Source organism: Vanessa cardui, chromosome 20, assembly GCF_905220365.1.
Source record: "Vanessa cardui chromosome 20, ilVanCard2.1, whole genome shotgun sequence".
NCBI lineage: Eukaryota > Metazoa > Arthropoda > Insecta > Lepidoptera > Nymphalidae > Vanessa > Vanessa cardui.
Window position 1 is genome coordinate 3,596,965 of NC_061142.1, and position 15,320 is coordinate 3,612,284.

At 35.2% G+C, this 15,320-nt stretch overlaps 1 protein-coding gene across 1 annotated transcript in view; it reads right to left on the bottom strand.

Annotated features, from left to right (window-relative positions):
- Nucleotides 1–15,320, bottom strand: part of LOC124538624 — a 560,620-nt gene that overhangs the window by 3,637 nt on the left and 541,663 nt on the right. The window contains exons 6-21 of the mRNA XM_047115740.1: nt 14,632–14,709; nt 14,017–14,093; nt 13,859–13,923; nt 12,863–13,040; nt 7,204–7,340; nt 6,547–6,751; nt 5,914–6,078; nt 5,266–5,459; nt 4,327–4,423; nt 3,767–4,015; nt 3,044–3,318; nt 2,532–2,674; nt 2,234–2,388; nt 1,919–2,119; nt 1,321–1,465; nt 796–997 (exon numbers count right to left, since the gene is read on the bottom strand). Of these exons, the coding sequence (XP_046971696.1) occupies nt 796–997; nt 1,321–1,465; nt 1,919–2,119; nt 2,234–2,388; nt 2,532–2,674; nt 3,044–3,318; nt 3,767–4,015; nt 4,327–4,423; nt 5,266–5,459; nt 5,914–6,078; nt 6,547–6,751; nt 7,204–7,340; nt 12,863–13,040; nt 13,859–13,923; nt 14,017–14,093; nt 14,632–14,709 (2,566 nt within the window). The remainder of the gene's footprint in view (nt 1–795; nt 998–1,320; nt 1,466–1,918; nt 2,120–2,233; nt 2,389–2,531; nt 2,675–3,043; nt 3,319–3,766; nt 4,016–4,326; nt 4,424–5,265; nt 5,460–5,913; nt 6,079–6,546; nt 6,752–7,203; nt 7,341–12,862; nt 13,041–13,858; nt 13,924–14,016; nt 14,094–14,631; nt 14,710–15,320) is intronic.

Genomic DNA, 15,320 nt, shown 5'->3' on the forward strand with positions numbered 1-15,320 from the left:
CAGGGTGGCAAAACATTAGTATCAGGCTATCAATAGTATTCAGCGCTCAGAGATGGCAGTGGATAGATAATATAGGTTTAAAGAAGTTTATTTCCAAAAAGAACAAAGTTCGCTTACAAAGGAAATTTTTAAATTATAACTACAATTAAGATATTACAAATAATAAACAGTAGTGATATTAAACAAGATCAGTGAAATCATCTAATATATGGGTTCTTAATCGTTTTTTTAAATATATTTAGAGATTTTGAATTTACAACACTTAGAGGCAAAGAGTTATACAGCTGTGCTCCTTCAAATGAAATAGTTATATATATATATATATATATTCAGTATATGCATCAACCAAGTCGTGGTCCCAGTAAAGTAGTAAAGTAAAGTAAAGTAAAGTAACAGCCTGTACATTTCCCACTGCTGAGATAAGGCCTCCTCTTCCATTAAGGAGAGTGTTTGGAACATATTCCAACACGCTGTTCCAATGCGGGTTGGTGGAATGCACATGTGGAAGAATTTCGATGAAATTCGACACATGCAGGTTTCCTCACGATTTTTCCTTAGCCGTTGAGCACGAGATCAATTATAAACACAAATTAAGCACATATATATGGTGGTGCTTGCTGGGTTTAAACCAGCAATAATCAGTTAAGGTGCACGCGTTCTAACCACTAGGTTATCTCAGCTCTTCGCGTGTAAAAAGTCGCCGCGTAAATGGCGTGGTCCTAGTGCTGACTACAAATTAATGTAGTGTAAATGTCTGCAAAACTCCATTAGCAAATATGGAGCTATAAAAATTACCTGTCTCGTAGATAGGTCCTCCGCTCGGCTGGGACCTTGTGCGTGATGGTTCGCAGCCTTAGGGCAGCACAGACGGCCAGCGCGAAGCAAAGCACCGCAAGCATGGCGCAGCCCGCCGCGCACACGGCCTGCGCCGCCGCTCCGAGCTGCAGCGGGGCGCCGCCCCACAGCCGCGCTGTCAGCCACGCTAATGTGCACACTCCTGGAAATTTCATTGCAATTCATACTTATTAAATTATTAAATTTATGGTTTGAAAATAGTTGTAAGGTCAGAGGTATTTTTTTTATTTAATTCTTTAGTGTAACACATTGCAAATATTACCCCTTCAATTTTAACCTTTAAACAGTGGGGACGCCAATAGGCTAAGTCAGGAACAAACTGTCTTTTTAAAATGGGGCCAAAACTATTGCACTATTGACCTTTGATTTATATGTTTTAATATAATTTATATGTATGTATCAATCGATTCCGTGTGTGTGTGAGTGTGTTGTGTTGTGTCAATATTGCATTGACGACTGCTTCACCTGCAAGTAGAGCGACGGACGGCACGCGCTGCGCCCGGCCCGCCAGCTCGGCTTGCAGCAGCAGCGGCTGCGCGCACAGCGCCGCGCAGCCCGCGCACCAGCACGCCGCGCACACCCACCCCAGAGCGCCGGGACAAGCCTCTTCCTGTATGCATTGAATATAATAAATCAGACAAGTGACGACCTCCGTCGTCGAGTGGTGTGTACACCGGTTTTCATGGGTACGCCACTCTGAGGTCCCGGGTTCGATTCCTGGCCGAGTCGATGTAGATTATCATTAGTTTTCTATGTTGTCTCGGGTCTGGGTGTTTGTGGTACCGTCGTTACTTCTGATTTCCATAACACAAGTGCTTCAGCTAAGTAGCTGTAGCAGTAGTACATTGGGATCAGAGTAATTTATGTGATGTCTCATATTTATATAATTTATATTAAAAAAAAAACGCAATTTTTTCATAAACACCATAGGCTGTTATTTAGTTTGATGTCGAGTAAATTAAAAAAAAAAAAAAAGTTATTCCACTATCTATTTATAATAAAGATGGAAATGAAATATGTGTTGTAATGAGTTTTTCAGGTTAAATGTTATTATATAATGTACCTGTCTTGTATCACACTCTAAAAGCGTCAGGACGGCGGCGGAATGGGTTCCCGCTGTCACCGCCTTTAAGAGTACAGGTAGCCTTGCCTTCCTTCCTGGCACCAAGCTCAGCAATTGTAATGCTGCTGCGGCGAGACACATGGCGCCTCCCAAGCCGACAGTTATCTTAACAACCCCTCGGAGATCCTTCTCTACGTCTGTCTGAAAATATAATGTATTATTATTTTTTTGTATTACTTAACTTTGTTGTACTTTATGTCAGTAAAATATGTGATCTATCATTCTTGGCATTAATAATAATATTAGGACACTTACAAGGGTAGACCTAGCGATGGTGAAGAGGCCATAAGTTCCGAGGCCACGGCAGCGGCAGGCGACGTGGGTAGGTTCCGGTATCCGCACCTCACAGGCTTTTGTTACCCATGTGCTTGGTTCGGATGCTGTTCGTAAGCCACAAGCCAATTTCGAAGCTGAAAAAAAAAACAACTAAGTTATTCTTGCCAAAATTGAATCACTTTCCATGATGTGTAGTACCGTACGTAGAAATATTTAGTTTTGAATATAACAGGTGTATAAAATAGGATCTTTTATCTTGTAATATTGCAATACTCACCGATGGCGGTGTAATTTTTGGAGTGGACGAACAACAGTGTAACGGTGTGATGCAGCGTGGTATCGACGTGGCTGGCGGCGAGCTGCACCTGCGCAGACGCCAGCCGGTATTCCATTTCGCGGCTGCTCCTAGAATATGACGCGCTACACACACGTCACCGGGGAGAGTAGCGTCAACATAAAAATAAAATAAATAAAAGAACCAAAATACTAAAATAAAAAAATATATAAAATACAACAGGAGTATAAAAAAATATTCATATTATAAAACAATAATCAAAAAACAAAACTCCGAAAAACCAAAGATAATTAAATTACATAAAACTTTCTTTCCCCAGTGCGTTTTAAATTTATTTTCAATAACTAACATCAATTTATAGTATGTAAATATAACGATATTTATACGTAGTAAGTACAAGTTTATATTTGAAATTTATTGTTAAATATAATTTTCTGATCACAGAAATTTAGAAAGACAGAGTTCCTTTTAATGAGTTCAATAGTTAGTCTTACTTGAATTCAATAGATCTTCTCAGGGACGGCAGTCGGGCAGCTATGTTGTGGTACTGGACGGCCACGACCGAAGCGTTCCCAGTCCTAGCCAGCAGCTCCACACCAGTCGACGTCAGCAGCCATTCATCGGTGCTGGGATTTGGTGTAAAGGTGAAGTGCGCCGCGCTGTCCTCCCGCACTTGCTTACTCTTCACAGCGAACTCTTGGTAATGAAGGTCGAGGTTATCTTTCATTGCTGCCGTATCTACGACTGCGTTTTGAAGGTCGTAGATTTTCTGGAAAAGTTATAAGTTCTTTTTAAGTTAAGTAAATAAGTTACGTTTTTTTTTTAAGTTTGTATTTCGTAAAGAAACCTTTTATAAATACAGATAATGTAATGTTAATAAATGAAGTTATTAGATTATATCAATAAGATTGTTTATAGTTGTCTATTGTGTTGTGTATGAATTTTTTTTTGAGTATCTTGGCAGCTTAAACAATATCAACGTCGTGGATATATTTGCTGCATATATTAAATTTAATATTCGTAACTGCTTAGATAACCTAATTTGAATAAAAATATTTTAATTCAGATATTTTTCTTTTGGCAAACGATCTATTCCATCTATTTCCTCTTTGATAATTCATCTATTTTCCTAAACTAATAACGTTATTATTTTTTTTTAAATCATATTTGTATTTGATAAATTAGGTAAGATAAATTTAATTCAAACAGAGTCCAACCTCCTCATCCAAGAACGCGTCAGGATGTTTGAGCAGCGTGTCATAAATGATAAGAAGGTGCTCTACGCTGTCTTGCTTGTCTTTAGGTTTTCCGGCCGGAGATTGTAAGTACTGTAACATTTCTCGTGCATGCTGCAGTGGAAGAGTGCCTTCTCCAGGATGAGCTGGCAAAGATCGCAGAACCGCCCCATACTGATGAGCCACGTTCGAGACGTTATCCCAGGAATAGCCGTAGGATATACGCGTGAACTGAAAATGATAGCCATTACTTAAACACAATTAAAGATAGGTGTTAATGAAATGGCCAATCGATTGCCAAGTGATGATTTTGGATATAGACCCAGGCAAGTACCTCAGAATTTTCTTGGCCTTAATTTGTATGGATAATTAATCTCGTGCTCGGTGGTGAAAGAAAACATCGTGAGGAAACCTATATGATAGGTTGGGCGTCTTTCCGATATTGTCAAGTCGGAGACCATAACATAGACAAAAGGTCTTTTTAAAATCTATTTTGGACTCAATACAAATAAAAGATTACAAGATGAACTTCATAAATTTACCTGTTCATGAATGTCTTTTAATGAATCAGCGACACATCCAGAAAAGTCTGGAAGATTCCATTTCACACCATGTTGAGTTGTTTTTGGTTCACAAAACCTAAGAAATATACAAATTAATGAAATAAAACTCGAACAATAACAAAGTAAGCTAATTTACTGACCAGTTAATATTTCCACGAATTAATTTAAAACTTCCGAAGTTAACTTTATTAGCAGTTTAAAGCAATTGAAAGACTTAAGCGAGGTTGCTAATGAGTCAAGAAAACTCATTAAGCAATAATTCTGTTTTATGATAAATAATTCTTTAATTCTTTTAAAAGCCTTTAATGGAGACATCCAATTTTACTTTTATTTAAAATGTAAAGTATAAAATACGATATTGAATGAGCTATTTAAGCGTTAACACGAACAGAGATTAAAGACGATTGATTATCAATCTGTAGGCTCTTTAACTCAAGATTCAAATGCAAACAAATCCATTGAGTTTCCACGTGTCTCGACTTTATAATTAATCTTGTATTCGGTGCTGGATATTGGCACGTGTATGAATTTCTGACTTCTTTCTGTCTTGTACATTTTTCCATCTGAGTACATCATTAATATAGGAGCATAATTGTGAAATATGATATTTTATCTTGTTGCGCTTACAATTAAGGATATAATTGAATGCGTTATTTTGGTATTTTATATGTGCCCTTCCACCAACCCGCATTGGAATTCCACCAACCCGCATTGGAACAGCGTGGTGGAATATGTTCCAAACCTTCTTCTCAAAGGGAGAGGAGGCCTTCAGCCCAGTATTGGGAATTTACAGGCTGCTGTTGTTGTTTGTTGTTGTATGTGCCGTAATAGTTAATGATTCTCGATATACTAATTACGAGTTAATTCAATGTGTACACTTGAACTAGTCTGAGCTTAGATATTATACATATAGTATACCTGGTTGATTCTCCAGTATGTCCTGGTGGACAAGCCGCAGAAGCATGAGCCCCTGGAGCTGTCTTCGGCCATCGTAGACCATGTGACGCCTCACTTTCACAGGCCTCATCCTTGACACCAAGTGCCCACATCGTAACTCCCTTCGCATTAGTGCCAGCTACCGAGGAGACTTGACAACGAAATTCGCCAGATTTCTAGAAATAAATCGAGATAATTGTGTAAAAATGATATACTTTTTGTCTCTATCATTCTATGATTCTTACTACAGTCATTATCAGGATACGATGTGCTAATTAATGCTATTGATTTTTTTGTCATTAAGGCTACCTAATTGATTTTAATTAGCTGGTATAATGGCTTTTGTGATTTTTGTCAGGATTAAGAAAGTTATTATTATATCTCAAAATTGATATTCAGCTAAAACTTATTTAATGCTTTACATTTATTTTAGATAATCCCATTTATTAATCGTCAATTTAAAAAGGAATTTAATGCATTTATACGCTTCCGTGGAATTCAGTGTTAGTTAAATTCATTTAGATACCACAATTGTTGAAATTATAAAAAAAAGGGTGAAAATTGTTTATCTTTTAATGAACCGGTTTTCTTCTAATAAATTGGTCATTATTTAGCGGAAGAAGTACTAACCTGGACATTATATAGTTTCAAGACACTCCCAGCAGGGTATAGATCCTCCCATACTTCACGCCCTGGTGCTAACGGGAGAAGCGACCTCTCTCTCGCCCAACTAAACCCCAAAGCGCCGTGTACTCGACCAGCGCCAGCCAAACATGTGATGCTTACATTATCACCCTAGAATTTTGACTATCCGTCAGTTCATTTGATAGTAATTTACTAGGTACAGTTACAGATATGAAAGATGGAAGTCACAATGACCACATTATACCAAAGATTTTGTTTTTGAAAAGAAAATTGACGGAAACGTTAAAATTTGTATACTATGGGATCGTCAGCTTTCAATTGAATCCAAGTCATTTACAATTTTATATGACGATTCAAAAGTGCTTGTATAGCTTGGATGTTGCTTGATTAAAGATTTTTTTTTAATTTTGACTTAAGTTATAATATTTGGAGCATGTACAACATTCATTTATTATATATAATTTTACATAGTAAAATAAATAATTAATGAAATATTGAATACATAAAATATTTAAATTATTAATTTTAAAAATAAGACATTTCTATCCCTAAATGTGAACTAAAAGTTACAAAAATATTTTAACTGTATGAAATTGCTCGCTAACACATTTGACTGACCTTATTTACGGTGAGAGTTGACGGTACAAGTCGTATATCAGGAGGTCTGAGTATCGTCAGTCTAAGTGCACTACATCTCCTTCTTCCTGCGTCGTCTGCTGAACATGACCATCTTCCACTATCAGACTTCTTGGCTTCTGATATACCAAGTACTGACATCCTTCGCCCTAACGCATCTTCGGCTACAGTACGCGTCCAAATGTCCCTGTAAATATTGAATATATTATAGTAAGGATAGATAGAAAGAAGAAGTATGGTGGCAGGGTTATACGCAGGTCCGTTGAAACTATTAAGATATCTCATCATATACTGTATCGTCAAGTAGCAATATTTAGTATTGTGTTGGTACATTTTGAAAGATGTGTTAACTGTTAGGCAATGCAAGTAGAGGCTCCTGGGTTCCAAGAGCGGTGGCCGATTTGCAAAAAAAGTATTGGTAAAAATTTCTTACGGTACCGATGTCTATGGGCAGTGGTGACTACTTACCATCAGATGGATCATTTGCCAATGCGCCTTGATATGCTTTAAAAAGACGATAATCTTCATTGATCTATATTTACGACATCTGACTGACGGAAATTTAAATATGGAATATTTTTTGTATTTCGACTTTGTAAAATATTTAGTATAGATTTTATTTATTTTATCTTACTTTACCTTGTAGTACCATTAAAATTCACTTTGACTCCATCTTTATACCAGGTAAACGCTATTTCTGGTGATCCATACGCCATACAACTTAGAATAAACTCAGAGCCTTCCCACACCTCCGGGCGCTGGTTCACGATCAATGCCTGCAATAAAAGACGAAATTTACATGGCAATTCGCGAGATATGTCGGTAGCTATGGACACATTTTACTGCGTAATGAAATTTTTATGCCTCAATCTATGCACTGTACGATATTTTACGAGTTTCTTATTACATTTTGTCGGATTCATTGACAAAGTTTAGCCGGTTCCATGTATGTATGTATTTTTTAGTTCTAAGTTATTATACGATTAAAAATCAACATAACTATGTATACTTTTACACATATATTAAAACAGTAACTATTGAGTTTTTTGCCGGTTCATCTCGGTATAATCTACATTCCAAAACGACGGTAGATTTATTTAATATACTTTGTTAAATAAATGATTCAAAAGCACTGGCAAAAGCTTACCTCAATAAAGTATATTTTGAGTTTAATTTTATGTTTATTGTAATTTTATGTATATTGTATTATGTTTATTATTGGCGCCAAGGAGCTATAACAAGAACTTTATATATAATTCATTACTATCATTTTTAACTAAAATGTTGTACTTGTGTCTACTTCTTTCAAGTCTCAAATCAATTATGACAGAAAGAGATGAGATGAGTCGAGATGGCCCTGTGGTTAGAACGCGTGCGATGATTGCGGGTTCAAACTCAGGCAAGCACCGAATCAGCTCATCACATCACATCACATCATGTGCTTAATTTGTCTTTATTATTAGAATTCATTTCGTGCTCAGCGAAATTTACAGGCTATTGTTGTTGTTGTTGTAAACATGAGATAAACAACGTATTTTTATTTACCAAAAAAATTTATTCAATACATTTTTAACTCAGTAACTATTGGCATAAATTACACGCATACTGTGTTGCATAAAACGAATGTAATTCAATACAAATGTGCAAACTTTTAAGGAAATGAAACACTGTTAGATTCTGTTAACGTTTTAGCTAAATTCTTCTCGGCTATTATAATATCTGTGCTAATTCAGGTTAACGCGGTGTTTAGTGAAGCTGGCCACGAGCCAGTTTGACTTAAACTACTTTAACAAGGTACTTAATTTTCATTCAATTTGCTCTTGTTATATCAATTTTGATAAAATTTAACGTTAACAATATCATCTTGAAGGAATTGTTCTGTATTACGTGAATAATTAACGACCATTTTGAGTCCAAGATCTAGTAAATATCATTGATTTTTTATGAGAATTTGTCAAATGCATCTCGTGATTAGCGGTGAATGAATACATCGTTACGGAGTTTTGCATAAGTTGGACGAAACATTACGTATCTCTAAAAAATACACATTAGAACATCGTGGTGGAATGGCATGAACTCCAAAACTAATATCTCTCATTAAAAAAAATACTTAATTGAAAATTCAAATCCTATCAAATAAAGTTACGACATCTCACCGCAATCGTGTAGATATTCTCTTAGCCTGTCCTTAAACTTGCATATAGTAAATAATTAAACTTTCGACGAAGCGACATCAGCCGATGATGGCGAATTTTATAGCGGAGTTAAAGTCGAAGTTTTCAACTTTTGATCTTTTTAATGTAATAGAAAATGTTTTACCGCAGTTTTACACAAGTTTTGCTTTTAAATCCTATTTTAACTAGACTACAATTATGGTTTGTATATTTTAAAATTGGGGCGCTTGCCAAACAGTGATGATAAAATATTATATTCAAAGTTTTAGGTTATGTTAGTTAGTCAAAATACAATTGAGAACGCGTTTTATGTATGTATTTTTATGTTTTTAACGGTGCGCCTTTTTTTTAAATATTATATAGCGCTTCACGATTCGAATTACTTGTAAAAATTTATTGGACTAAAAATTATTTTATTGTAAATATTATATATTGAATGTTCTGTGATGTCGTCTATTTGGTTTTCGTTATTTTGATGGTGGTATATTTAATTTTTCCAAACAATAAGTGAAATGCTTCTATATTTAATAAAGAGCTTGGATTCGATTTTATTGGCTAAGATTAAAACTTCTGAATAATTGCATATATAGACTAGCTACCGTCCCAGCTTTGCGGGATCTTGATTTGTTTAGGTATTTTGTATCACATCTAAGACCATTGTTTCGAATAGTGACAAACTACTACTAAGTTATCGGTACTTTTTCAGTTATTTAAATACCATTTTAATTGTTTGTAATTTCGAGTTTACACGAAATCTCATAGTAAAATATAATTATAACCGAGTCTAATAATACAGTAATCTAAAAAATAATGCAACATTTTCAAGGCATAATTGAAACAAATAAGTGTTATATATGAAAGTGCACCGGGAAGCAGGTGGCCATGTTGTGCAAGTTGCAATAAATATTGAATGCCACTTCTAACTTTTTACTTATATCCCTTACTGCACAAGTTCGTGCGGAGGATAACTCCGTGGGAAGAAATTATGGGGTATTTGCGTTTGTATTTTATCGTACTTGATATTTATTGTAAGTACCGAGTAAATTTCTTTTTATAAATATTTTATTTTATAATATTTTATATAAACGCTATATTAACATATAAAAATATGGGATAGAATGTTATTTATATATTTTTTGATATATTGATGATGTTCAGACCTACTGTTCTATATGGATCAGAGTGTTGGGCTACAAAAGGGATGACTGAAAGACAATTGCATGTTCGGAGATGAGAATGCTGAGAGGAATGTGTGGTGTAACGCGAATGGGTAGAGTAAGGAATGAGTACATAAGAGGAAGTTTGAAAGTGACACCGATAGCCGAGAAGTTATGTGGAAGGCGGCTATCATGGTATGGGCATGTAATGCGGAAAGGAATGAGGAACACATTGTGAGGAAGGCCTTGAGCATGACTGTGGATGGATATAGAGGTAGAGGACGACCAAGGAAACGATGGATGGATTGTGTGAAAGACGATATGGCTAGAAAGAATGTTACTTGTGAGATGACGTCTGACAGAGAAGTATGGAAGGAGAAGACATGCTGCGCCGACCCCAAATAAAATTGCGATAAGGGCAGGAGAATGATATTGATTATGTATATTACAAAAAAATATTAATTATATCGTCATTGTACAAAGTCTTGTGTTGTGCTTGTTACTCTCCTGACACGTCTGATATACATAGATATAATTAAATGTTAGTGTCTATTGTAATATTAAAATAACCGATTTATAATAAAAAAATCTGCGAACTGAACAATAACAATGACTTTTTTGTTAAATGGCGTGCGTGTAAGTGCTTTGAGTATTTCACTCGATGATGAATTAATACTCTATTGGCTCGAATCCAATTTGGAATTCTGGATTTGCAGAATTATAAAATAGCCATCAAAAACAAGACAAGTAAGTGAGTTAAAACTATAATTTGTTTTTGAGTGTTAGTTTGCGTGTAGATGCCAGGTGCCTCAGAAAACGTGTAGGTTGAATAGTTAAGACGTGCCAAACTTGGGAACCAATACGAGTATGTTATGTCCGTTGTACATGTAGTTACACTGACTAACTTATCCTTCAAACCGGAACACAATAATACCAAGTAGTGTTATTTGGCGGTAGAATATCTGATGAGTGGGTGATACTAAGCCAGATGGACTTGCACAAAGCCCTTCCAAGAATAGTTATCGTTTATCATACTTTTAAAAGAGTCATGTTTTCCATTCAATTAACGAGAAGTTAATATTTTTATATCATAAGCATTATCCATGTAAAAACAAGATTGAATCTTGTTCCATTTGAGTGACACGAGTTTATCTCTGTAAATACAAATATAACGGAAAACCGACATTCCAGCCGCCATAAATCTCAAGGGCTTTGTGTGGAATCGGTAGCGTCTCGTCTCCCGCTTGTCGTTCACAATAATTCACTGTAGTTTACGAAGCGGCGATAAAGCCTCGAAAATATTTTACAAAGTCACTGGACAATAAATGCGGTGATCCTGGACTATATTGTACGGTAAGTATATGAAGCTTTTCATTCATTCGCCATTCAGTGGACTGGATCTTTATTTCTTTGTTTTTACATTTAAATGTCCCTTGCACACTAAGCTGAATTATTTGACACCTATTTGAAATGTTTACGACTTTGCGAAATGTCTCCTGCACTAGGATGACCTTGGGAGGCTACGTAGAAAATCTCGAAGTAGATCGATTTGGTGGTTGAACGTTTGCATTAAACGAGATGAGGAAATAGAGCGAGTCTTTAATCTAGCCTTGGTCATCGGGATGTTTGAGGGCGTTGTGTGAACAGATTTGCGTATATGACAATCAGAAAAATTTACTGACACATCGTAATCTATACATCGACTGATTCATCATGAGATATATAATATAGGTTCAAGTTAATTAATTAGCTACCCATTTCTTTGCGTTACTCTTCTTTTTTAAAAATTTCAACCCCTGATCTTAAGTGCATCATATATATGCATGTACATGTATGTATGTGTAGCCTAAGTTACTCCTTATCATATCAGATATCTGCTCGTAATAGTCCCGTCCCAAAAATGGTCCAACCGTTCCAGAAATTAGCCGGGATAAACAGACAGACAGATAGACAAAAATTGTAAAAACTGTTATTTTAGTATACCATGTATACATACATGATTAGTTCAAACCGGCTATTTTAATATTACAAATTTACACTCCAATTTTATTACATGTATACTTTTGGTATTTAAAAAGAAAACTATTCAATTCTATAGCGTTGCGTTTTTCTTCAGAACTATTTAAGAAAACAATACGACGATAAATATTTTTATATATTTCCATCGATTCACGCGGCGTGCGCCATCGAGGCGACTCGGTTAGGGAGTTTCATCTTTAAATAAATAAGGAATTTAAATTCAAGTGGATTGCAAAATTCTATATTACCGTATGAAATACATAAGTATTGCGATTCTAAAATTTTATTTAAATGTTTTGGTAATATTAATTTTACTTGAGTGGTTTTGACAGTTGTCAATATCTTTTAATGAATAATTCATATATTTTATTCCTATGTTGTATTTAATTATAGGTAGTGTTCATTTACTTGCACAAGCTAGCAAGACAGGAGACGTAACAGAGCTGTGCAACCTTAATTTACATATGAATTAAGATAATAATAACTCATTAACTTTCCAATTGTAATTTTCTGTATATATTAAATGAATGTTTATTTGATATGATAGAATTCCCACTATTTACTCAATGGACTGGTATTCCAAATATTTTTATCCCATTAAGCAGTGAATTGAGATAGCCCAGTGGTTAGAACGCGTGCATCTTAACCGATGATTGCGGGTTCAAACCCAGGCAAGCACCACAGAATATTCATGTGCTTAATTTGTGTTTGTATTTCATTTCGAGCTCGGCAGTGAAGGAAAACATCGTGAGGAAGCTTGCATGTGTCTAATTTCAACGTAATTCTGCCACATGTTAATCCAGCCCACATTGGAGCAGCATGGTGGGATATGTTCCAAACCTTCTCCAAGGGGAGAGAAGCTCTTAGCCCAGCAGTGGGAAATTTACAGGCTGTTATTGTTGTTGATTAAACAGTAAGTCGATATACATGTAAACAGTAATAACTTACGTGTAAGCTAAGTGCAGGTTGCATATCGAAGTGCAGAGTGGCGGGTAGCAAGCGCAGCCGGTCGGTTCTCGAGCGCGTGGCGGCGAGGCGCGCGAGCGCTGTTCGTAATGCACCCGCCTCACGCCGCGCACCCCACACACGCAACCACACCGTTCGTGCACCGGACGCTTCGGGGGAACTGCGAATACATTAACAACATATTTAATTTAACTTACACTGCGGGAGAACTAGGAATATTGTTATCATGGATTAACTTTATTCTTACTTTTTGATCATTACATAGTATAAAAGAAAGTCGCTTCCAGCGGTACTGACAACGGTAGCAGACAGCGGTCTGTGCCTATGTATGCTTACATTAATAGAGCATCGTATTTTGATGCGGTTTTTTAAATAGATAGAGTGATTCGAGAGGAAGGTTTTTGTTTATAATAGGTGGGTAATATAGTAAAGATACACTGGTATTTTAGAAGTAACTAATGTGACGTCGTAAATTAACAAATTCTGTAGTATATTTAGTTTCAGTGTTGGACACGTGCGGAGCTAGTTGCTAGTTTGAAATAATCGTAAAAATCGTTGCAACAGCATTTCAAACCGTTTGAAACAATCACGAAATGAAACATTACAAATCAAAATTATGTTTACACATTAAACAAAATGATATAAAACTTTGAACTTACTTACTACTTGACAACTAATTTGAAAATATTTGATAATACTTCTCTGATAAGTATAGGCAGGCAGGATTTATTACATATTTATAATTGTGTTTGACTAATATGACTGTATTTATAATTGTTGAAAAAGAGTAACTACTAAATTTCTTGCACCAGCAAGAGAAAGTATATTCTATGGAGAAGAACCATCTTCTCCATAGAATATACTTTCCGAACCGGTGGTAGATTCGCTTGATATACCTCGTTGTTTAAATGACGATTCAAAAGTGCCTGTGAAAGCCTACATAAATAAAGTACATTTGATTTAATTTGAATAACATACCTTATATTTAAGATTTCGATATCATCGTGTAGTGTTATATTAGATGCTCTCAAGTAATTTGTTATCTGAAATGGAAATAATAGTACAAGATACAATTAAAATCTTAGGTTAAATACATAGTTTTTAATACAGCGATATGAATGAACTTATATATTTACCTGTTTAACGATTTCTTCAGATATGTTGGAATCACCTTGGTCCATTATTTGTAATCTCGTTTCAAATCGGGCGGACGCTGAAAAATACAAAAATCGTTTAATTATTGGATTTTGAGTAGAGCTAGTAGGTATTCGACCATTGCACTATCGATTTATTGTAAATTAGCCATGTCGTGTCAAGTACCTTAAATTCGGATTGCGCAAAAAGTACTTCTCTAAATGACTATTTGCTCTAGAAAAGGAACAGTTTGTTCCATCCAGCTTTATAATTAAAATATAGATATGACAGTATTCTTGGATATTTGTAATTTTTGTGATCCAAAATCAATAAACTAATAAAACATCGTGTCATGGACAGCGTATATGATATTGGAGATGTTATTTGTGGCCTCTCGGCACAAACTAAGAACAGAAAAAACAACTTAGTCAAGTATTTATAAGTACGTTATATTATTTCGGGCAATATTAACAGCTAAATAGTTTTTTATTTGTCCGAATCGCTTCAGCATCTCCAAGGCCGATTCGCAAAAATATTTTTGCGTTTATTAAAATCGTCAGAACTGCTATTTTATTAATACACACTAAAATATTGTGCATATAGTAACGTATACTTACAAACATCAGTGTCCTTAGGGTTGCAATCGCATGAGCTTCCTTTTCTGCAGCCCTCTGAGCACTCTTCGATTCCGCACTCTAAAAAAAAAACAAAATATTTTTAAATAAATAACTCAAAACTGAATACATTTTTAACGTTTTTACCAAATCATTTCATATATAGTTTTAAAATAATTAGGGCGTGTTTGGTAAGAAGTACTTGGGACCAAAGGGTAGGTTCCGTTTGATTTACTTCTATAAGTATACTGTCTGTGGAATCACTGAGGTGTGTTGTCATTTATACTAATAATATAAATGCGAAAGTTCTTTAAGAAACAAGTTCGAACTCTAAACATATATATCCTCATTTTCATTCTTAATACCAGATGACTAACCCTAGCGTGCGAAGCCGTGTGATAACTAGTCGTATATTTTAACACATCCCTATTCAGTTTTCCCAAATACACCCAACCTATCTACCTATCTAGTATCTCTAGTTCAAACTGGTTTATATTTTTTTACTGATATTGCTATTAAATGTATTTATAGCTTAATACTAGTCATAAACTACTTAAACTTATGAAAACGAAGTATATTTACAAGATAAGTGCAACTTTAATTTTTACGGACTTAGTATTTACTCACGAATCAACTATTTATTTGACTAACGCTATAAAAACAAATGGCGGTAATATATTATTACTTTCTCG